The sequence below is a fragment of the Geotrypetes seraphini genome, chromosome 12 (assembly GCF_902459505.1).
Source record: "Geotrypetes seraphini chromosome 12, aGeoSer1.1, whole genome shotgun sequence".
NCBI lineage: Eukaryota > Metazoa > Chordata > Amphibia > Gymnophiona > Dermophiidae > Geotrypetes > Geotrypetes seraphini.
In genome coordinates this window covers 45719360-45743649 of record NC_047095.1, presented here as the reverse complement: position 1 = coordinate 45743649, position 24290 = coordinate 45719360, and the positions used below count along the sequence as shown (strand labels likewise).

General features: G+C 41.5%; 1 protein-coding gene across 5 annotated transcripts in view; it reads left to right on the top strand.

Moving 5' to 3' along the window:
- PDE4B (phosphodiesterase 4B) overlaps positions 1-24290 on the top strand; it is a 522826-nt gene that overhangs the window by 454474 nt on the left and 44062 nt on the right. For all 5 annotated transcript variants that reach the window (XM_033916537.1, XM_033916534.1, XM_033916536.1 and 2 more), the window contains one exon: positions 18198-18310. In XM_033916537.1, coding sequence (XP_033772428.1) covers positions 18198-18310 — 113 coding nt within the window. The remainder of the gene's footprint in view (positions 1-18197; positions 18311-24290) is intronic.

Below are 24290 nucleotides of genomic sequence, written 5' to 3'. Positions count from 1 at the left end.
TTTAAGTATTTCAATTATGCTATTGACGTCAGTAGTCATGAACTCATTGGCTGCCCCTCCCTGCCCGTAACCCTGCCAAGAAACCAGCTGAATAGAGTTTTGACTTACAATAAGTTCTTTCCTCGTTCTTTCTTGGAAACGTCCTCGTGTTTCTCTTTTCTACTTGATTCAGGGGATTTTCAGGGGAGTTGCTGTTGTTGTTGCGATTTATTTCCTTTCTGTAACAAGAAATGCTCAACATAAAACAGCCATATTTTCAGCAATGGGACAAAGGCCTATTTATTTTAATTTTAATTTGTACATGTTTTAGTGACAATTGTTATTTTAGCAAACATTTCTTTCTGATGTTATGCTGATTTCTGTACACGTACATGTCGTAGAGGCTCTGAATCAAGGAACCCTGCTGAGAAGGACAATTTGTAGAGTGATTTACATAGGAAAAACGTTTTTACTCACTTTTGGTGTTACTTAAAGTCTGTGAGCCCGATATTCAAAGCAATTTAAATGGCCAGGAGCTCAGCCATTAAAATCACCTGTTCAGGGCTAACCAGGCATTTTCTGCAGCATTTAGCTGGCTATTGCCATGGAAAATGCCCAGTGAGTTCTCAAGCCAAAGCCAGCTTTTTGGGGGGACATTTTGGGGATAGAATCGGTTAAATGTCAGAATTTGGAACTTACCTGGTTAAGATAACCACATAAATAGGACTGCATAAATTGTAGTCCTATGTTTATGCAGTTCTTTGTAGCTGGTTAAGTGCCAAATATTGCATTTCCTCAGCTCACTATACCCAGAAATTCAATGCTGGTGCCCTGAGGTTATGGGTTCAAATCTCATGCTTCTCCTTGTGACTCTGGGCAAATCACTTAGGCCCAAATTCACTAAGGGCACGGATCGGATGCGATCCGATCCGATCCTTGTCTGGGGGGGCTGATTCACGAATCGCCTTCATACAAATGAGGGCGATCAGAATCACGCCCCCAACCGACCGCCCGGATCGCTCTATAGCGATCCCCATGCATGCACAGACCATCTGTAGATGGTCTGCGCATGCGTCAAAGAACAACCACCTTTTTTTTTTTTTTTTTTTTTAACTTTACTTTTAACTTTTTTAGTGAGCGCGTTGTTTTAACCCACTTTAAACCCGTGGGACATTGCGATGTCAGAGAGAAGGCTTCTGGTTCAGGCGCAGGATGCACGTAGGAGCCTCTGCCCACGGCTTTGTGCACTGCAGCACTGAGGAAGAGGGAGCCGGCTTGAAGACAAGACCACATCGATTGCAACATTGAACTGGCGGCTGAAGAGCACTGTCTGGGGCCCGATGCACGTGCCGGCCCTATGGGCTGGAAGGATATTTCTGCGGACCGGCACCTTTCCATGGACTGGCAGTTGAAGAACACTGGTTTAAACAATTATGTGCCAGTTGAATTTAATATCATTTTGTAAGAATATTCACGGGGGGGGGGGGGCTTATCCTAAATGTTTAATTGTTTTCCCTTTGAAGTATGGCAATTTGAAGTCTGAGAATCTTTCCCCCCCCATTTTGTGTTAAGTTTATGATTCACTGTTTCACTCAGCATGTACATAATTTACTCAGTTAGCTGTGTGCTTTAAGCAGAACATTTTGTTTTTGTAAGATTTCAATAACCCCTATGTTGATTGGGTTAATTCCTCATCAGGACATGCTAAAGAGTTAACTACTGTACAGTATTCTAGATGTCAAAATTGACTGCTTTGTGGAGCAGCTGACCTAGGCATTGTTAAAGCTGCGCTATATGTTGTTTTTTTAATATTATGTAAACCGCTTAGATCTAAGCGGTCTATAAATTTTTTTAAATAAATTCAATCCTTACTGATATGTAGGACCTGGTGCAAGGGATAATGATGGTAGGGCTGATAGATAATAATAATTCATCTTTATTAAATTTCCAAACTACAATTGTGCAAACAAATAATTTATATATATATATATATATATATATAATATTACAAGAAAAGCACATTAAACTTACAGACATTAATGATCAATTATTTTTCCCCACCCTCCCACCTAATATTCTACAAAAAACTATCCATAAATTCCCCAAATCAAATTCCAATGTAAAACCGTCCCCCCTCCCTCCCTGGATGTGTGTGTTTTAAAGGTCAACAAAATAAAGTCAGTTATCATTCCTTATAGAATTTAGTCAATGGCTCCCAGACATCCATAAATTTCTTGTAACGTCCCTGCTGTATGGCCATTGGATGTTCCATTTTAAAAGTACACTTCTCTCACCGTATTCGCTGTGATAGGGGATTAACTGAACCGCCAATACAGAAAAACCGCGAATAACTTTTTCATATGTGGTTTGCTGTTTTCTATTAAAAAGCCATCATGAATATAGTGAAACCGCGAATAACATGATGGGAGACCTGGCCTGTTCCTGAAGGAGAGGCAAAATACGGTGAAGAAAGTGCTGGGTATCAGCGATTTTCTCTGTAAACGCTTGGAATCAGCGATTTCTCTATGCAAGTTGATGTAATTGGGGGAGAGGAGCCAGCAAGCTAAAAACCGTGAATAATTGAAACCGCGAATGCTGAAACCGCAAACATGGAAGGAGAAGTGTATGACAAAAAGATTCCCACCAGAAAGTGTAATTTAACCTATCTCAGCTCTTCCAATTCCTCAACTGCTGTAATTTTAAAAAGGGAGAATAAATTAGGGAAAAAAAGCTTTAAAAAAGGTGCCTTTGCAGGACCTGGTTTGCATGAGGGTGGGCCAAATTTCTTCTTTCTCTTCCCACATTACCTCAAACTCAGCTTGATTCTACCCATCATTCAGCATTCTTTTTTCTGGGCCCCACTTTATCAAACTCTTTGCCCTTTACCTTATGTACCAAACCAATTTGAGTCAAATTTTATAGCTGCTCTTAATATATATTTATTCGGTCTTGTCTTTCCTGCTTAAATAATGGATCCTGTGAGTTTGGCAATATATTTTATTTTTTTTATTTCTTCCATTTGTCCGTCGCACATACCTATACAAGCTCTAGGCGACATTACAGAGGAAGGGGTTAGAAGAGGGTAGGGATGACTATGGAGGGCAGGAAGGAGTGGAGAGGAGAAAAGTATGTAGAATATTTCTTAGAAATCCCTAACTTTACATTAGGAGCATCATCTTTGTAAATGAATTAAAGTAATATGTAAAAAGGAATAGAAGGGAGGAAGCGTTAAACAATAGAATTTAGGGAAATTCAATTAATAAAATAAAAACAATAGGGGTAAAAAAATGGAATAAAATTTAAAATAATTCATAAACTGGGGGGAAAAAAACCAAAATCACAGAAGTCTGACAGAAGTCCAGTTTCCAGAAGCAGCTCTGTTGCCTCAGCATATTTTAAATAATCCCAACGGCAAAAGTCCAGACGAGACAGATACCAGCTCGGGCTTTCCAGCTGCTGCAGCCCCGACTCATCGCTTCCAGGCAGAAGATGCACAGAGATTGAACAATCCAGTGTCGGGCCGCACTGCTCTCGGTGGGCGGCAGATGCTCATGGGCTATGCAGCTTACTAACATGTTCCTGTATTTTAGTGTCCTCTTTCTGTCTTGACGTTATATCTTTCTGTTCTATCTGATTATGATGTTCTACTTCATTTTTCTTAAATGATTTTATCTTTGGATTATAAACCACTCTGATGTTCTGTACTAAAGGTGATATAGTTTAGTAAGTACCTAATAAACCATTATTTAAAAAGACCACTTTGGAAACTCATTTAAAAAATATATTCTACTCATAAAAAAAAAGGTCAAAAGAAGGGTCAGTGTGACCAGAGTTGTTTAATGATGAAATAGAAGAGGCAATAAAAGCCAACAGGATGTCTTTCAGAAAATGAAAAGCTGACCCTAATGAAGAAAATGGGAGTAAGCACAAGCATCGGAAAATTACATATTTAATGTTAATAGGGCAGGCCAAGAGAGACTTTGAAAAGAAGCTTCCTTTAGAAGCAAAAACTAATATGAAAAATGTTTTCAAGTAGATCTGAAGCAAAAGCCCATGAGGGAGTCTGTTGGACCATTAGTTGACTGAGGGATCCAAAGCATCAACATTTTCTTCCTCTCATTCAAACATCCCCTTTCTGTCCGAGTGGCGCTATCAAGTCTCTCCTATTCTCTTACTCTTTTTGCTCTTTGCTGGGGATATCAATCCCGAACATGGTCCTCCTAATCAATTCTCACTCTACTTATGCAGGTCACACCACAACGTTACCGATCTTATTTCTATTCCTCTCCTCCTCCTTTCTTCTTTGCCTTTCTCATGTGCTCTGTGGAATGTCTATTTTGTCTCCAACAAGCTTGCTTACATCCATGGCTTCTTTATCTCTTGAACTCTCCATCTGCTTGCAGTGCCATATATAATGGAGGTTACCTTTTCTCCCATACACCTTGCCAAGTTGGTCACAGAGGTGGTGTTGGGCTGTAACTCTAAAAATTTTATTCACAACTTTAAATTTCAGCCTCCAGACCATCATCACCTGGCTGCCTGGCATAGGAAAGTCTAGTCGTCCAGCCGAGACAGCTTAAGTCATCTTGGGGGTGGGTTAGGGACCCATAGAGAAGAGGACCCATGCCCATAAGCCCCTGTAATCACTGCATTGATACTTAAATATGTGCACACCTCTATACACCCCAAAACCCTTTTTTACTGGCATATAAGTGGCTCCTGAAGCCATAAGAGCTATTGGGGTGGTAGATAAGTGGGTCTAGGAGATTCTGGAGGTGGTTTGGGGGGCTCACCGTGACCTATAAAGGAGCTGTAGGGAGGAGAAGCCATGGCACCCTTTTTGTAAAGTTCACAGTGGTGCCCTGTAAGGTACCCCACTATTTAGGTGGCATGTCTGGGTGTGCAGTCCATCACTTTGCAGACCCCTCCCACGTCCAACAGGGCTTGTTCTAGGTGTTTTGGACTTGGACGGAAAGTTGGACGGAAATGTGGTATAAAGATAGACGATTTAGCGGCTTGGACAATCAGATCGGCAGGACGTATAATTAGACGATTTTCGAAAGTAAAAAAAAGTTGGATGTATCTTTCGAAAATGTGTCTTAGGCTCTTTTTAACTTTGGACAACTTGCGAGATGGATGTAAACGACCTTAGACGTCCCTTTCGATTATGCCCCTCCACGGCTCTGATTTTATAAGGTCCGCCTACATTGGCACGCCTAACCATTGTAGCCACTTAACTTGATTGTATAATAAACTTAATTGGCACTGATAATTGGCAATCAGTACCTCATAATAGATGTAAATTGCACTTAAATTAGTTGTTAGGTGCCTACCACTTTGAGGTAAGCGCCTAGTCTAAGGCGCCTATCACAAAGTAGGTGTGATTAGGGGTGGATCTTGGGTGTGTTTTGCATGTAGGCACCTGTTTTGGACTTAGACGCCTAACCTAGGCACACCCACTTAGGTCAAGAAAACCCTGGCATATATAGGGTGTGCTTAAAGTTAGGACACCTAGCGATGCCTAAGGCTGCTCAGGTGGCACTAAGTGTTATTCTATAAAGTGGGCCTAACTTTTATAGAATCATGCTTAGCGCTGCACTAGTCACTTCCCTTTTGGCGCCATAAGAACAGAATAGCTTTACTGGGTTAGACCAATGGTCCATCTAGCCCAATTATCTTTCCTCACAGTGGATAAGCCAAGACACTAGTACCTGGCAAAACCCCCAAAGTAGCCTCATTCTAGGCTACCAATCCCAGTGGCCCGTCCTCACAGTGGCCAATCTAGGTCACTAGTACCTGGCAAAAACCCAAATAGTAGCCACAATCCAGCTTCCGATCTAGGGCAAGCAATGGATTCCCCCATGTCTATTTCAATAACAGACTATGAATTTTTTCTCCAGGAAATTGTCCAGACCTTTCTTAATACCAGCTATCACTCCTACTACAACCTCTGGCAACATGTTCTAGAGCTTAACTATTCTCCAAGTGAAAAAATACATAGAATCAGGCCCTAAGGGTTTTAGAAAACTTTGCTAGTAGTCTATTCTGATTTTAACCTGATATTGTATGTATTGCATTGCATTGTATATCCTATCTAACAAATATTGTATGTATTGTATTGTATATCCTATCTAACAAAGGCTGATGTAAGCCACCTCAAACTCCAGTCAGGAGGATTAGGCAGACTATAAGACCATATGTAACGTAATAGTCTAATCACATGCTATTCAGCACGTGGTAATGCAGAAGCGCTAACTGATTAGTGGAGAAATGCACACTCTCCACCCTCAAGCACACTCTGTGAAAAAATTTTTAAAAATTTTTTTTTTAGTAGTTTGTGTGTGCAGATTGCAATATTACTGCAGAGCGACTCAGCGTGTCCCACCCTTTTAAGCTTACCACAGTGTTTAGGGCACCTTGCTTCCACTTTTGTGAAACACCCTAAGTAGGGTAAATACAGTGTTGCTTAGGCAACCTCAAAGAGGCACGTTTGCAAGTTTTAACCAAATACAGTAATTACATAGGTGTATATAAAAAGAAAACACGGGTGTTTCCCTTGAATGCTTCTTTCCAAGAACTGGACAATAATCACTTGTTTATTGCTGGCATTTGCCATATGTTGATCTTACTCCCTGAGATAATATTAACGGCTGCTGTTTACAACACACCCATGAATGAAAAAAATATGCCTTATCAAGTCCATCCAAATATTCAGGATTCTTTATATAATTAAACTTACTATTGCTCTGGGGCAGTCAAGTAAATATAGTAGAGCACTGATAGCACATGGTAGATGGGAAGCAAAGAACACAAGGGAGAACCGTAGGATTGGTGTACAAGAGGCCAAGTCATTAATCAACATAAGCACATATAAGCATTGCCTCTGCTGAGTCAGACCATAGGTCCATCACGCCCAGCAGTCCGCTCCCGCGGTGGCCCCCCAGGTCAATGATATAGATATAAGCATGATATAGGTCAATGATATAGATATAAGCATAAAACAGTTTTGTATCCAAAATATGGTCCAAGAAGTTGATGAACAGGGACCCAACATGGTCCGTGTTTCGAAAAAACACTTCTTCTTCAGGGGTCCTATAAAGTGTCACATACTAGGGTAGCAAAAAACAAAACAAAACAACAAAGGTGATCAATGGTGTTCAGTCTCTTTTTATTGTGATTGACTCGACAAGATCGTGTTTCGGCCACAAGGGGCCTTCCTCGGGAGTCTACAGTAAAACATGTGAAAAAAAATATTTAAAAAATATATATATATATATATATAAATTCATACCAACTTCCTCATAAAAACCAAAAGAACATAAATAAAACATTTTTTAAAACAATGTCATATGTTTTATTTATGTTCTTTCAGTTTTTATGAAGAAGTTGGTATGAATTTATTTATATATATATATTTTTTAAATATACACACACATACATACAGTATATATATTCACATGTTTTACTGTAGACTCCAGAAGCAGGCCCCTTGTGGGCCGAAACACAATCGTGTCACGTTAATCACAATAAAAAGAGACTGAACACCATTAGTCACCTTTGCTGTTGTTGTTTTGCTATTCACGGTTGTGAAGGCAGATTCTCCTGTTCATATTCCATGACATACTAGGGTACCATATGGATAACAACTGGAAATTGCGGTTGTGTAGACAGCTAAGCAAGTTGGGCTCCTTCGCAGTACAGAGTCAAAAGCGAAGATGGGAAGCAAAGACTAGCATCTGTCAGCTGGTATTCCTTTATTCTTGCTGTTACTTCTTCCAAAGTATAGGTCTTCCAAATTATAGATAAATGAATTCCTTACTATCCTAATCTTTTCCTGAAAGTAACTTACCAGATTAGTTACATCAAGTTATTGTGAAGCGGAGTTGGGGGATATTAGTGAATTAAAGATCTTAAACAGACTCTTAAAGGAATTTCTTGATTGATTAAGAACATAAGCAGTGCCTCCGCCGGGTCAGACCATAGGTCCATCCTGCCCGGCAGTCCGCTCCCGCGGCGGCCCAAACAGGTCACGACCTGTCTGAATCACCAGAAGGGGCTCCCTTGCCACCTTGGTTTCTCATTGAAGTCCTAACCCTCCGGTCTTGCACATGCACGACCTGGTTGGGTTTCTATACTTATTACCTGGTTAGCTTTCTATACTTGTGTTACATCCCAGCACCTCTCTCAGTATCCCACGATCCCTTTATCCCTCAGGAATCCGTCCAATCCCTGTTTGAATCCCTGTACCGTACTCTGCCTGATCACTTCCTCTGGTAGCGCATTCCAAGTGTCCACGACCCTTTGGGTGAAAAAAAACTTCCTTGCATTTGTTTTGAACCTATCTCCCTTCAGTTTCTCCGAATGCCCCCTCGTACCTGTTGTCAAGTAATCAAGTTATCATAGTACAGTTTTTTGCTTCTACTATTGCCAACATGTATTGCTTTATTTCTCTTCTCCAAGTAATATAAACCCCTGTTTCCAATTTTTCCTCCAAGTTCTTTCCAACCTTCTTATTTTTGTTCTCAAGGCTACTAATGGCTTTGAGAACCATGGATTATTCTGTTTCAGTTTTTTTATTTTGGTAGAGGCAATCTTATTTAGGACTGACGTAAGCTTCTGCCATGAGGCTAGGGCCCTATTTATATCGTTGCTCATAGGTTCTATCTTGTCCAGAATTCCTCTATTGGTATCTTGTTATGCCTCTCCATAGTTGTTTCTTATGTGGTTGTGGGTGTATTTGCTATTGGTAATTTTAAGTAAAAATTTAAATGTAATGATCGAATGAGATAACTGGTTCACATTTAACATGGTCTATCAAGAGGAAATTCAAATCTTTAGATATACTGGACTGCTTTTGTGACCGCTTTTGTGTGCTGGATCATATGGAGAAGTAACAAAATTTAATTGTTCCATTAAATGTTTAAAGATACGGACTTTGGGATCCTCATGCATTTCCAAATGTAAATTTAGGCCCCCACTGTAGAATATTGTATATAAACTTCTTTGGTTGTACCCACAGAAAGTTATATCAAATCCATGAGCCTTTACCTTTAACTGTGTAGTCTATTAGTTGACTGGCTAGAGGAGAGTCATCCATTGCCACAGATATAATCAAGATTTTTCCAAATGGCCCGCAGAACAAATTAGATCAAGGAAGAAAAGTCCTAGAGCAGGGGTGTCAAATCAGGCCCGTGGGCCAAATCTGTCCCGCGAGAAAATACCAAATGTCTACTAGAGCTGGCCCACTTGGTATGTCAATGTAGGACAGCTATACTATCTTCACGATGTGTGTCAGTTATTTTAAGACCTTTCACTTTATTTATTTATTTATTATTTTTAATTGGGTTTTAATTCATCATGCGACCATCGATTTCTTTAGCGTTTTCTTTTCTTGCCACTTTTTGCTTATGATTACGGTTGTGACTTCAGCACTTGTCATGTGACCCCCTTTTTAAATTGCCGACATTTTTTGAGCCAATTTTACTTTCGGTTTGCTCAGCTCAGAGCGCTACAGATTGTCTCTACTAGGTAAGAGCCACCATGGCTTTATTTCATTCTTCCTTTTTATTTTTAACGTGCACATAGTTATTTTAAGTTATCTTAAGTTCCCATAAAATATTAGCTGATGGTTTTTATGTTTTCTACAGTCTATTGCCACACTGCGACGTTTGTTAGTGCAGGACAGCTACACTTTTTTCACGCTCTGCAGTAGAGACTTTTTATTTATGCGTTTTTAAACCTTTCTTCACACAAGGTTTAGTTATTGTTTTTTTTTCACTATTTTTTTTTTTTTGGGGGGGGGGTTGTAGTTTATTATGTGGCCGCAATGCTTCTTTGGCCACTTTTATGTTTATACTCTTTTAGTCTTGTAGTTCTCTACTTTTGGCTTTCTCAATTGTAGACATTTTTTCAATTAATATCAAGGTTGGCCCGCAACTTTGTCCAAGTTTTTAATTTTGGCCTACTGTGTTTCTGAGTTTGACACCCCTGGCCTAGAGGTATCAGTGGACCTCTTAGTGGCTTTCAACATAAACAGGGAGAAATGAGTATATATGTGGTTTGATGTTGAAATGGTTTGCATCATTTTTAAAGGATGGAGGGTAAGGAGTGAATTTTTGTCATTACAACAGGTTAGAATGTGAAATTTCATAGGGCTCTGATGCTGTTCAGTACTGTGATGAAGCTGTCTAACCAACAGAAACCAAAGCCACCGATTGTGACCAAGAGGGGAAGCTTTCACCACCACATTTGGGTCCATCTGCTGGTTGTATGAGGTAGAAGCTTCTCACACTTCTAAAGCCACTGGCCCTGCCCTGGCCTCCCAAGCAGAATACCAAACACTGAAGTCAGTGATTTAGACAGCTAAACACTTTAATTAGTGTTCAGCTAAGCAGACATGGTTTCTCTGTTTCCCTACCATTTCTCAACTGAGTGTATAGTTAATCCTCAGGCCTCCACCTATATTTTTTTTCAGCCTGTTTTGTCAGTGTATGGGAACTTTCCCTCACCCACTCTCTGGTATAGGATTTGCACCCAGAGCTAGAAGACTAATTAAAAATCAAAGAAGAATAAACTTCAACGAACCTTTGAAACCTTGTCCCAGCTGACTCTAAACCTATCTTCTACCCTTTCCTGTAGTCCCACCACCTTTGATTTCAGGACTTTTGGGATACTTTCATACACTTTCATAACGACAACTTTTCACTTGCACAACCACTCCATCCAGGGAATTCTATGTCCTTTCAGGTTACCGGTCTTTCCCATTTAAAAAACCCTTTTATTTTCTGGGCCTCAGGGGAACTCCTTCCACTTCACCAGGCTTTGCTACCCCTGGGGAACCCTCCTCCCCCCCCCCCCACACACACACAGTGGCATAGCAAGGGTAGGAGACACCCAGAGAATTGGCGCCCTCCTCTCTACACCCCCCCCATCCCTTATGCCACACTCGTGCCCTCCCTTCCCCCGTACCTGTTTAAATCGTCACCACTATGAGCAGTTTCTTTGTCATGCTGCTTGCACCAGCATTAGCTTTCCTTTTGACATCACTTCCTGACTCCTTGACCCGGAAGTGATTTCAGAGGGGAAACAGGCTGACACGAGCAGCAGGCTGGAAAAGTTTGCTCGTGCTGGTGAAGATTTAAAGAGGTGGGGGTGGGTGGGGAATAGAGGGCACGAGCATGGCTTGGGGGGTAGAGAAGTGGCAGCACCCCCACCAAGATGGCACCCAGGATGGTCTGCCTCCCCCCACACACACACACACACTTACTGTGCCACTGCACAAACTTTTCCATGCTTCTCTGGCCCTGAAAAAGCCTTCCCCCTTTTCCTGGCTTCTTTGACTCTGGTCAGTCCATGATTATGAATCCAATCAGACTCTTATTCAGCCTACAGAAGCCTTATCAGTTCAGATCCAGAGATGGATTGAGGTGAATAAGAATCCCTAATACAGCATCTCACTGTGCCACAAAAAGCTGGCCAAGTTGGATGATTAATAGCAGTGTCTCAAGATGTCGAGAAGTCTGGCAATATTAACATAAGTGTGTTGTGGAATTATTTAATTCATACCACTGTGATATTCACCGTAGGCTGAATAAGAGTCTGATTGGATTCATAATCGTGGACTGACAACTGTTATGAATTGTTACAGCCCCCCCCCACACACACACACACACCTTTTTTTTTTTCTTTAAATGATAAGGACAGTATTTAGAAAAGACATGATAATGGATGGTTGAGGTTTTTATGCCTAGGATTAAAGAGGGGAGGCTACTCTCTAGTCTTTTAAGAGTTGAAATGCTGTCAGTCTAAGGCTTTTCCCACCCCCTTTATAAAGTTATGCTTGCAGTTGAATAGTTGTGGGGTTTTTTTTAATCATATTAGCCCATGGCCATTAAAACAAACAAAAAAAAAAAATAGAAAATGTACCATTTTATGGTTGCGGTACAAATAGACTTAGCGCACGGATAAAAACTGTGCAAGGGCCACTTTTAACTGCAGCGTAGCAAAAAGACTCCTTAGACTGTAAGTCCTCCAGAGACAGGTATATAACTAGTGAACCTAAATACAGTATAATATGCCTTGAGCCTCAATTGAATTGATGTGAGCCAAATCCCACAAATATCAAGTTAGCAAGAAGGGGCCACAGTACCGGGGCCACAAATCCCCCCCCCTAAATATATGAAAAATCAAAGAGCTACTGTACAATATTTTATAGTTGGTCTCTTGGATGTATTTAATTTGATTTTGGGGAAAAAAAAAATTCCCAAGCCATTATCCTCTCTTTTGAAAAAGGTTTTTATGACCTGTTGATATTTTCCTAAGTGATACGTGTGAGGCGGGTTTACTCTTATTTCCTGGATAACTGCAATTAGTCCCATCATCATTCTGATGACATATTTTGTACACAAAACAAGCCATTGCTGCCATGTTCCTTCCTCAAGACGCTCAACTTCAGTGACTGTTTACTATCCATACAGGAGATTGGCAGATACTATCTAGCACAGCCTGCCCATTGTGTGGCTTGTACGTGCTTACCAGCACCAGTCCAAAATGTTTACATTAATCAAGCAAAGACAAGCGTGGTCAAAGCCAAACAAAATAATTATAGCTTAATTACTGCTGCTGCTATTTTTTCCAGTCAATTGTTATTTTAAAATCGCATTAACTTATAAATGATACCCACCCACATTTATTTATTTAAAATCTTTTATAATCCACCCATCATATATTCTAAGCGCTACATTAGTAGTGGAATAATGTCTTTTTATTCCTGCTCTTGAATTTGTTGATGCGCTACGTAGATATAAAATGAGACATGTAACTGGCCACCATTGTTAAAGGAGCAATTAAACATAAAATCTGCCCAGTTATTCCTTTTGACGGTTCATAGACAAAACCGCGGAAGACAAAGACGCGCGCTGACAACTGAGCGCAAGACGGAGGCGCGCGCTGAAGAAAATGACAGTTTTTAGGGGCTCCGACAGGGGTTTTTGTTGGGGAGCCCCCACCCCCACTTTACTTAATACAGATCGCGGCGGCGTTGTGGATGGTTTAGGGGGTTGTAACCCCCCTCATTATACTGTAAACTTAACTTTTTCCCTGTTTTATAGGGGAAAAGTGAAGTTTTCAGCCCCCACAACGCGGCGCGATCTGTATAAAGTAAAGTGGAGGGGTTCCTCCCCACAGCCCCCCCGTCGGAGCCCCTAAAAACAGTTATTTTCTTCGGCACGCGCCTCCGCGCTGCATTCAGTTGTCCGCGCGCGCCTTTGTCTTCCGCGGTTTTGACCTGACACCCCTTTTGACACTACTAAGGATACTACAGTACATCCCAGCTGCCAACCATAGGATATGACCACTTATAGGCTGGCAGCAAAAATGGTCTTAGCATGCAGGAAAGACCCGGGTAAGGGTGCACTGCCACAGCTTTGTATAAGGCCCATTTATATGTATAATAATGATATAGCTGCTGAGACTTGTGAGATTTACTTATTTGCTTCTTGTTATAGTTTTTTGATGAAATTGCTGCCATATGGAAAGCACCTTCTTAGGAATCCTTTTACTAAGGTGCGCTAGCATTTTTAGCGCACGCAGGATATTACCGTGCGCTACACGGCTAGAACTAATGCCAACTCAATGCTGGCGTTAAGATCTAGCGCGGGCGGCAATTCAGCACGCGCTATTCCGCGCGTTAATGCCCTAACACACCTTAGTAAAAGGAGCCCTAAGTGCTTAAGAAATCACCATCAGACGTTATTTGTTTATCTTGGAACAAAATTTTATATGCAGTAACTTAAGGGGACTTTCCTCACTATTGTTCTACAGGCAGTGCCACAAATATAGGGATCATTGGGCCTGTTAGCGAAGACAGAATGAAACTTCCAACAAATAGACAGGTCTTTGCTGTTTTCTTCTACTAACACGAGATATGCACGCAAGGAATAAAGGAGAGTTCACGAGCATCTCCAACAGTCGAAACCGAAAATCGATGGAGTTAACAATTGGTTTAATTTTATCACATCAGATCTTCCAGGTGGCACAGATTTACAGACTCAACACGGCCATGTTTTGGCAAAACATGGCCTGTATCAGAAGTCGACCAATTCTAAATATGTGTCACTAATGAGTAAGCAGGAGATGTAAGATGCTGTATTGAAAACCAAGAGTATCACATTATACTATCTCCAAGTTAGCTCGCTAAAAAACACCTTTGAAAACAATGACGTGGAACAGAGAGAGTTTACAACACACAGTACGAGATGGATTTTGTCTGTGGAATATGGCTAACATTCTCACAATGATAGAACAAAATGCAATTGAGAAGCTAAAATAGATGTCCGACCGATGACAGTAGCTAAAAGAGAATTACAACAGCAGAACACAGACCCAGTAGCTGAAGAAAGGCATGACCGACACAGCTGAAAGGGGCACTAAACTAATCCAAGACTTCAATAATTGGATCACTAAAAGCGAAGAACGAAAGCAATTTTTCCTTTGGCTTATATCAGAACACCAGTCAAAGTTTCTAGAAGTGAAAACGTCATCATTGGCTGGACCAGGGAAGTAGACAGAACTTAATTTTGGAGGGGTCCCGGGGGTAAACTGGGGGTAGGGCAAGCATTTTTTTTTTCTATTTCCCTCCCCCAACCACTGCCACATCATACCTATGCTGGTGGGGATGCTCAAGCCCCACAAGTAGAAGAGATTTTCCACTGAGTCCCTTCCTGTGCCGCCTAGGAACCAGGAAGGCAAAGGATTCTCTGGCCTCTGATGCTGACGCTTCCATGCCTGCGCAGTTTAATGCATGAACTGAACATACACAGAAGTGGCTCCACAGCCCAAAGTGGGGGGCCCAGGCCCTTAAGACTACCCCCCCCCACACACACACACACCACCACCACCCTTTCACTGGTCTGGATGAATGTCAAAGGCACCAGGTGCTTTGGACAATGGCAATAACCGATAACATTTCATTCGCCACCAATAAACACGATTACTGTTGGCTTCAACAGTTATGCTGTAAATATTATTAAGAACTACTAATCTTTGTTTAAATCTATCTGAACAGTGAAGGCAGCTGCTTTTAGTTCAGCACATAATAAGTGATAAGCAGCTAGTCGCTGACTGCTTTATCGCCAGTATTACTAGGAAGTACAGGTATCATGAGTGACTTCTAAACGTTGTCCGATTTTCATATAATTTTATATTGTTGGTCCTGAGGTGAAGGATAACAGAATTCTGTTCTATACTTTTTATTATTATTATTATTATAATTAATTCTTTATTGGCAGTTCAATATTACATATTCTTGATCATAATTATTAGCAATAAATAGAAATAAATTCAAATGCTACAAGAAATATCAAAAATGAATAAAAAGAAAAACATTTTCATTTGTTCTGTTAATTAGTCCACAATATATGAGTGAGCAAGCATAAAAAAGTCGGACATTTATCAAAATCAGAAAAAGTACATAAGAAAAAAAAAAGTCACCTCTGATTACCACCCAGAATCTATTCAGGAGCCTTCCTCCTGTACGTCCCATCAATTAATCTCACTGAACAAAATAACGTTCAAAGAGAGCGGTTTTCAAACTTTCTCTAAACTGCAGCAGCGTAGGGACTTGTCTTAACGCCAAGGGGAGAGCATTCCAATAAACTGGACCCTGCACAGATGGCATACTCTTGCTACTTTCTGATAACTTCACTGAACTCGGAGATGGCACTTAGAGAATGACACGGTGACAAAATTCATCACCGTTCCCATCCCCGCGGATAACCGCGGGAAACCATCTTCATGTCATTCTTTAAGGAGAGAGGGAAGAATCAGAGTATAATTGGGCACAGCCACTGACCCGCAAGCTTTGCTTTGAAGAATGCTGGTGTAGAAGGACTGAGGTTGAAATAGACACTAGAAAATGACATGGGATTATTTCCCGCGGTTATCCACGGGGACGGGAACGGTGATGAATTTTGTCACCGTGTCATTCTCTAATGGCACTGTCAGGCACATTCTGTCCGTAGATCACAATGCGCATGTTGGCTGCTAAAACTGTAAGGCAGAGCACAAGACAGTCGGACAATTGAAGATTGTGCATAACACCTTAAATTCATTTCTAAGGCCAGTATAGACTCTGGAGGAAAATAACATGCCTTAACAGTAGTCCACATTCAGGGCCAGCTCAAGGGACTGTGGTGTTCTGAGCCAACTTTTGCATTGGCGCCCCCTCCCCCCAACTCTACAGTCTGGTATCTTTCTCCTTCCACCTGTTATCAGGGTATCTACCCCCTCTGTCTCAAGCTTCCGCCTCCTGCTAGACCAGGGCACTGATGTTAAAAGGTGGCAAATTCCTAGTCCAGCATCTATCCCTCTAGAAGTCTGAAGGTAGACTGGAGTGGAATTTTGGCATCCTTTATCACTGGTGCCCTGAGCCAGGGCCTCGCCTGGTCCATAGGTTGAGCTGGCACTGTCTACTTTGATAACTATGCCCCTGTAGTATGCAAATTCCAAGGCACACATTTATACCTGCACTGAAGCTGGTATAATTGTCTACATGTAGTTTAAGCATACCACTGCTCCACTTAAATTAAGCCCCTAGGAATGTGGCATGCATATAAGTACATACTGTCTTGTTGCTACCTATAATTTTCCACATGTATACTGCACAATGTCATAAAAGGCTTTTCCATAAGGAAGATTTACCCTGAAGCTGCCCAGAAGCTATTCAGAAGAAATGCTTCTTCAGTCCCAGGAGAGGAGGTGTGTCGGGTACAGAGTTGGCCCTGGGAAAGTTTGGAAAGGAGCGGTGGGGCGGAGAGAGGCTCTGAAAGGCAAAGGGAACCTAGGGTTACAATCTGGCTGTATGTGAGAAGGGGATGAGAATGAGGTTCTGTGGTAACTGGATAATTTTAAGCTGATGTTGAGAGACATTTTTCAAGCTTTGATGTGGCTAGGATACAAATGTAAATTTCAATCTGGATCCCAATAAGAAGGAAAATAACGAGGAATTTCTTTGAAAAGGAAAATCTGTGGCATGAGCTTGTAATACGTATTTTAAGGAAGGACAAACTGTCATTAAAGCTACTTGGAGGAAAACCAAGGTTACAGAAAAAAAATATTTTATGTAACTGAAGGCTCTGAATGACAGAGGAGCTTGAAAGAATATTTCAATGACATAATAATTAACCTTAACCTTGATGAGAGAATTAATCCACAGAACCAGCCTGATAGTACTATTTTTTCTCCATGTTAGACACTCTGAAGGCTCCTTCCACTGCCTGGCTTAGTAACAATTTAAGTTTAGATGTATAAAACTAACCCATTTGGACACATTGCCTTTGGAAGAAATTGTAACCAAGAGAACCCCCAAAAGAAGACAGCTACGAAATACTGTTGACACCTCCGCTGAATCCATCCTGTACAGGCTTGGCATGAGATAAAAAGAAGAGGAACAGGAGGGGTTTTTTGGCCACAAAGCTGTGCACTCCTAGTTCCAAAATTTTATTGAAATTTTATATAGTAACATGCAATAAAGCAGGAGAAACATATTAAACAAATTGCTCATAACACTATATTAACGCAAAGCTTAGGATATGAAAAGAAAGCCATCATTTGGTATCGGATGTAACTTTTATCCTGGTGACTGCAAAGAGGGTGGGGAGGTGAATGTGTATTGGGGATTTTTTTTTTTTGGGGGGGGGGGAGGGGGAGATGATGCCTGAAGCAGTGTTTTCTGCAAACAAAAGTGAAAACAAACTTTACAAATACGGGAATGCTTCAGGCTTCAATGTTACATTCTAGGACTCAGACCCTGAAGCGAGTTTTAGCCAGTATCAGTGCTGCAGGAGAAACCCCCCCCCCCCCCCCCCCCCCCTGACTAACATGAGGAGAAACAGCCTGCCTTAGAGGAAGTGCTTGTGTTGAGCTCTGGTATGAAAGCACACTTATGCAGATTAAGCTGTCAGACTTGGCCCCTCCCATAAGCTGTTTCAGAGGAAGTTCCTTCTGACACCACACATAGCTGGCAGGGAGGGAGGGGGGAAACCCAGACAGCAACTCAGTGAAAGGAAGAGGGCTTGTGCTTTGTCCTGGGTGACAGAAGTGGAGAGACCGCATGATGAAGGAGCACTGCAGCACCGTCTGTCTGGGCTGTGACACTGACCCTGCCATGGACAGCCTACAGCAGCTGAAGCCTGATTACTTGTCTATGTGTTTATTTACAGAGGAGTCTTATCAAAAATTAGCCATGGAAACTTTGGAGGAATTAGACTGGTGCTTAGATCAGCTTGAAACCATACAGACGTACCGCTCTGTCAGCGAGATGGCGTCAAATAAGGTAAGCCTACATCAGTTTTCTGGTTCAAAATGCCATCATCTAGGAAAAAAGCAGGGTGCCTCCACCATGTTAACCAAAACTTGCTGTGCCCGTCAAAAAGAGATTGTCAGATGCAGATGATACGAGGGGGGGGGGGGGGGGTGCTGAAAAGTCCTCAGCCGGCCAAGAAGAGAATGACATGGATATGGTTCAGTCAATGATCTGAAACTGTGTTAAAACAGAGAATTTTGTTTCTGCAAATTGGCACTTAAAGAAATAAGATTACACTCTTTTCAGCTACAGTGGCAAAATAACGCTCAGAATTGAGGAAGTTGGTTGGCTGGGCTGAGAACTTTTCAGCCCCCCCCTTCATATATATATATATATTTCAACACATATATGTATGTATATATATATATATATATATATATATACATATACATACATGTGTATATATATATATGTATATATATATTGAGAAGTTGGTTGGCTGGGCTGAGAACGTTTCAGTCCCCCCTTCATATATATATATATATCAACACATATATGTATGTATATATATATATATATATACATACATGTTTGTATATATAAATATATATATATATATACATATATATATATATATTGAGGAAGTTGGTTGGCTGGGCTGAGAACTTTTCAGCCCCCCTTCATATATATATATATATATATATATATGTTGAAATGTATGCGATTTGTTATTAGTTTATTGACAAGTTGAATCTGTTAGAAATGTGTAATCATGAAGCATAAATAAAAACAAATGCTAATTTTAGCTTGTAAGCTCTCAAATGGAATAATCGTTATTGCATTTAGACTCTCTTTTACAAAGGTGCGCTAAGTGTTTTAGCGCAGATTTAGCGTGAGCTAAATCAATGTGTGCGCTAACCGCATGCGTTAGCGTTTAGCACGCGCTAAAAAGCTTAGCGCACCTTTGTAAAGGAGGGGGTTAGTTTACAACTAGTTCTGCTTCCATGTGAATTTTTTGCAAATATGCGTTTCCAAAATATTGTTCAAGTGTATCTCCAGTACTCTCACCAAGATAATTAAGGTCCCGTTTTATCAAGCCGTGGTAGTGCTGCTGTGGACGATAAATGGTCTGATGTTGGTTCAGTTCCAGTCGGAGCATTTACCACACCAGCTCAGACTGAAACACTTCATAAAAGGGAGCCTAAGGGATTCACTATTCCATAGATCAGTGGTTCCCAACCCTGTCCTGGAGGACCACCAGGCCAGTCGGGTTTTTGGGATAACCCTACTGAATATGCATGGAGCAGATTTGCATGCCTGTCACCTCAATTATATGCACATCTCTCTCCTGCATATTCATTAGGGCTATCCCAAAAACCGGACTGGCCTGATGGTCCTCTAGGACAGGGTTGGGAACCACTGCCATAGATTGTCATTTTTTCTTGAAATTAAATCAAGTGCTATGAAAACTTTGTTGATGGTAATAATGGTGGCATGTTGTTAAAAATGTTTTATAGTGTAGCATTAACAATTATGAACACTTTTTTTAAACTCCCCCCCCCCCCCTTTTTTTTTTATGAAGCCGCATTAGGCTTTTTTATCACTGGCGGTATTAGCTCTGACACTCATAGAATTCTTATGAGCGTCAGAGCGAATACCGCTGCGGCCGGTGATTAAAAAAAAGCCTATCTCAGCTTTTTTGAAAAGGGGGTAAATGACCAACCGATTTTCCTAGTAGAACCCTATTTTTCCTGACCAAAAGTAGCATCAACTTACCTGTCTCCAAAATCACCACTACAAACCTACAGGGAGATTTTTCTTCATGTTAAATTAAAAATGTGAATCGTTATGCATATAGAATTAATTTTAATAAAACACAATTTCCTGTATTATTTGGAACTTGCATTCTAGAAACTGTTATACTTCCAGTATTGTAGTTTCTGTATATTATAATTAGTAGCAGTGAAATCAGTAGAGCTTAATGGATTACCATGGGAAGACCACAGGACCATTGCCAGCACTGTAGGTGTTCCTCTCCCAGGACTTGTACCATCCTTCCATCCCCTCCAATGAGCTTACCAAGAAATCTTGTCTCATTATTAAGCTTCAGAGAGGGTCAAACAGTGACCAAGATCACAGCACCTTATAAAACAGAAGACTTTTTAATATATACTGGGGCTGGCTTGATGAGATATGTTTGGGGATTAAGAATAATAAGTTTATAAGCCTAGGCGAGCTATTAAAGTGATAAACCTCCAAGAAAAAGTCAACAAAGATAAGTTATATCAGAAGATTATTTATAAATTTTGCGGCTAGGGACCATGGAGGTGCAATGATGGTCCATAAGGCAACCTGTGCTTTTTCTCAATTGAGCACATAGAAACATAGAGCATGACGGCAGAAAAGGGCCGATGGCCCAACAAGTCTGCCCACTCAAGAACCCTCCCTCCCTTGAGAATCCGTCTATTAAGCTTCCCTCCCTCCCTTGAGAATCCATCTATTAAGCATTCCTATTGAGCGATCCCAACAGTCTGTCCCATCGTCCCTTGAAGTCGAGCGTGTTACTGGCCTCGACTACCTGTGGTTGATGGTCTGAGCACTTCACAATATACAGATATTTGAACTGAAAGCTGATTTAAAAAGTTTTATAGTTGAGTGTCCTTTCTTTTCTTAAGATTGTTGCATACTGCACAGGTATGTTTTTACAAAACCACTATAGCAGTTTTTAGCACAAGTCAGCATGCTGAATGCTCTGCGCTGCTCCTGATACTCACGAGTGTCGGGAGCAGCGCCGAGCGTTCAGCGCGCCTGCCTGCGCTAAAAACTGCTATCGCGGTTTTGTAAAAGGGGAGGGGAGTAAGTGTGCTCTCTGCTGTAATTTGTATTATATACTGTAGCAAAGTTTGGCTGCTTGATGACCATAGCGGTTATTCATTTAGGCTCTCTTCCACAGTAAATGCTCCAACGCTCATTCAGTTCCTATGAGCATCTAAGTGCCAAAAAGATACCCAAAGTGACCTGAAGATCACTGGCGGGATTAAATACTGACCTCACACCCACACCCACCCACCCACCTATTTCCCCAATGGTCACTGACCCTTCCCACCCCACAAAGATCTGAATGAAGCAGTACATCTCTGTCTCTAGAACAGCAGCACCTGGTATGGGAAAGCCTAGTAGAACAGCACATAGGCATCTTAAGTAGCCTGGTGGCTGGGCTAGTGAACCATAAAGAGGAGGAGCTGGGCCCGTAAGCCACTCTGACCACTACATTTATGGTGGAAAGTGTGAGGCCACCAAAACCCTACAATATTGCCATATAGGTGCCAACTGCAGCCAAAGGGCTATTGGGGTGGTAGACGGGTGGGTCTAGTAGGTTATGAGGAAGTTTTCAAGGGCTCACCAGACGCTTTAAGGGGAGTTATAGTGAGATGTTCATTTGGCACCTATATGTGAGGCTTAAAGCAGTGCCCTCTAAAGTGTCCCATTGCTCTGTTCGCATGTCTGTGTGGCCAGTCCATTACAATGCTGCTCCCCCCACCCCACCCCCACATCCGATTAGTTTACAATTGAACGTTTTTGTCATCGAACGTGGCGAACAATGTTAGGCATGCAAAGGTTGGACGTCCTGATGGCCAAGACATCCAAATAGGTCATTATCAAAAAAGGGGACATCTAGCGGTTTTGAAAAGAGACGTTTTCCCTCCCCGACTTTTGAACGTCTTGCGGGAAACGTCCAAAGTCGGACTTATTCGTCCTATCGAAAATGCCCCTCTGTGTCTCCTATTTGATAAAGGTAATTTAAAGGCCATTTTACTAACAGATTACCGCATGCGGACGGCTATTATTTCACACTACATACTGTGGGGTCCTTTTATTATGGCGCACTAGTGCGTTTTAGCGCACGCTAAATGCTAACGCATCCATAGGATATGATGGAGGCATTAGCACTTAGTGTACGCTAAGACGCATTAGCGCACCTGTGAGTCCCATGGTACTTAGTGCATGCCAATGTCTATTAGCATATGCTGTGCTTTAGTAAAAGGGACCTGGGAATCTATGTAAAATAAGCCCCCAGAACTAGCAGTACACAGATCGCACAGAAATTTAAGCCTGGCTCAAAGAAGGTATACGTTTGTGCTTGCTCTCCTTGTCCGAGTCGCTGCCGATATTTAAGATAAGTTAAAAACAAAAGGAATGGACCCCAAAATATCCACAAAGAAGAAAATCCAGAGAAAACCAAAAAAAAAACTCTGTGGAATGACGATGTTCCTCATTGGACTTTATTTGAATGTGTCAAAGTTCCAAAGGTACACCGAAATCATCCACATAAAAATAAATCATCCACATAAGAGCCTTAAAGGACCTAGTCCGCTAGGGATACAGGACCCAACACGGTCCCCTTTCCATTGCAAATGCAAGCAGTGTCTCACTTCCGGCTCACCACACATTTGTTTTCCACGTACTCACCTTTATAGGACCCCCAGGGACCCCTGAAGAAGACTTTTTGTCGAAACGCGGACCGCGTTGGGTCCTGTATCCCTAGTGGACTAGGTCCTTTAAGGCTCTTATGTGGATGATTTATTTTATGTGGATGATTTCAGTGTACCTTTGGAACTTTGACACTTTCAAATAAAGTCCATTTAGGGCAGGGGTGTCCGATGTCGGTCCTCGAGGGCCGCAGTCCAGTCGGATTTTCAGGATTTCCCCAATGAATATACATGAGGTCTATTTGCATGCACTGCTTTCATTGTATGCTAATAGATCTCATGCATATTCATTGGGGAAATCCTGAAAACCCGACTGGATTGCGGCCCTCGAGGACCGACATTGGACACCCCTGATTTAGGAACATCGTCACTCCACAGAGTTTTTTTGGTTTTCATTTAAGATAAGTTGAAATTGATTTTTGCTCTAATGGACTGTAAAAGAAGATTTTGAAAATGAATATGTATAAATGAGCAATATAACAGATAAGTCAATGGACATCTTTTTTTGAGGAGGTTTTTCTGATTAGCGATGGGGTCCTAATATTCCCAAAGAGAATTAATTAGACAACCCGTGTGGGTACCTACTGAAATCTTTTCCTCCTTGAATGTGAATGTTCATATTCCTTTTCATTTTGGATTCTATTGTTGTGGGACTTTGCATACATTGAATTGGAGCAACCCACATATATTTTTTATAAAATACTCCACCCAGACTGTGCCTGTGTATGACGTGCATGGAATATGCTTGTTTTCAGCTACCAAGTTTGATAAGAGCCTCTATCTGCACGCAAAACAGGCTTTACTACTGGGAAATGGTTCAAAAAATGATCTCGTAGAAAGTGCAGTTTTCAAATTTGTTTCCGTGGGTTTAATAATAATTTACCTCTATAAACTGACCATCTGAAAATTGCCCTCTCTCCATGCACTGGAAAGTTCAGGCACTCTTCCACCGTGCATAGTCTTTTGTCATCACCGAGAGGGGGCGATGCTGGTTAAATGAGATGCGTTTTCACATCTGCACACATTATTTTCCACAAAGACACCTTGGGTGAATCTCTACATAAAGGTGGTTGATAAATCCCAGTGAATAAATAAATAGCCGAATTCAGAGCAGATGCAGAAGTCTGCAGGTACTTTGCATCTGTGGCAAGTTTATAATCCCCCTCTTTAACTAAGGTGCGCTAATCGGCAACGCGTCCATAGACTAACCTGCACGCGCAAATCAGTTAGCGCAACTTAGTAAAAGAAGTCCTAAGTGAAAGTGTGTATCTACTGTTCGCTTTTAAGCTTTGGGCAAAGTCTACACGTATAAAGTACACAAAGACTTTGTCACAATACACTTCTCCCTCCGGATTCGCGGGTGATAGGGACAGAGCCGGACCGAGAATGGCGAAAAACCGTGAATATCCAGCTCTGACCCACCCCCGCCTCCCTCCCGCCTTCCCGGCCTTACCTGGTGGTCTAGCGGGCTTTCGGGGCAGGAGCGATCTTCCTACACTCCTGCCCCGTGCAGATCGCCA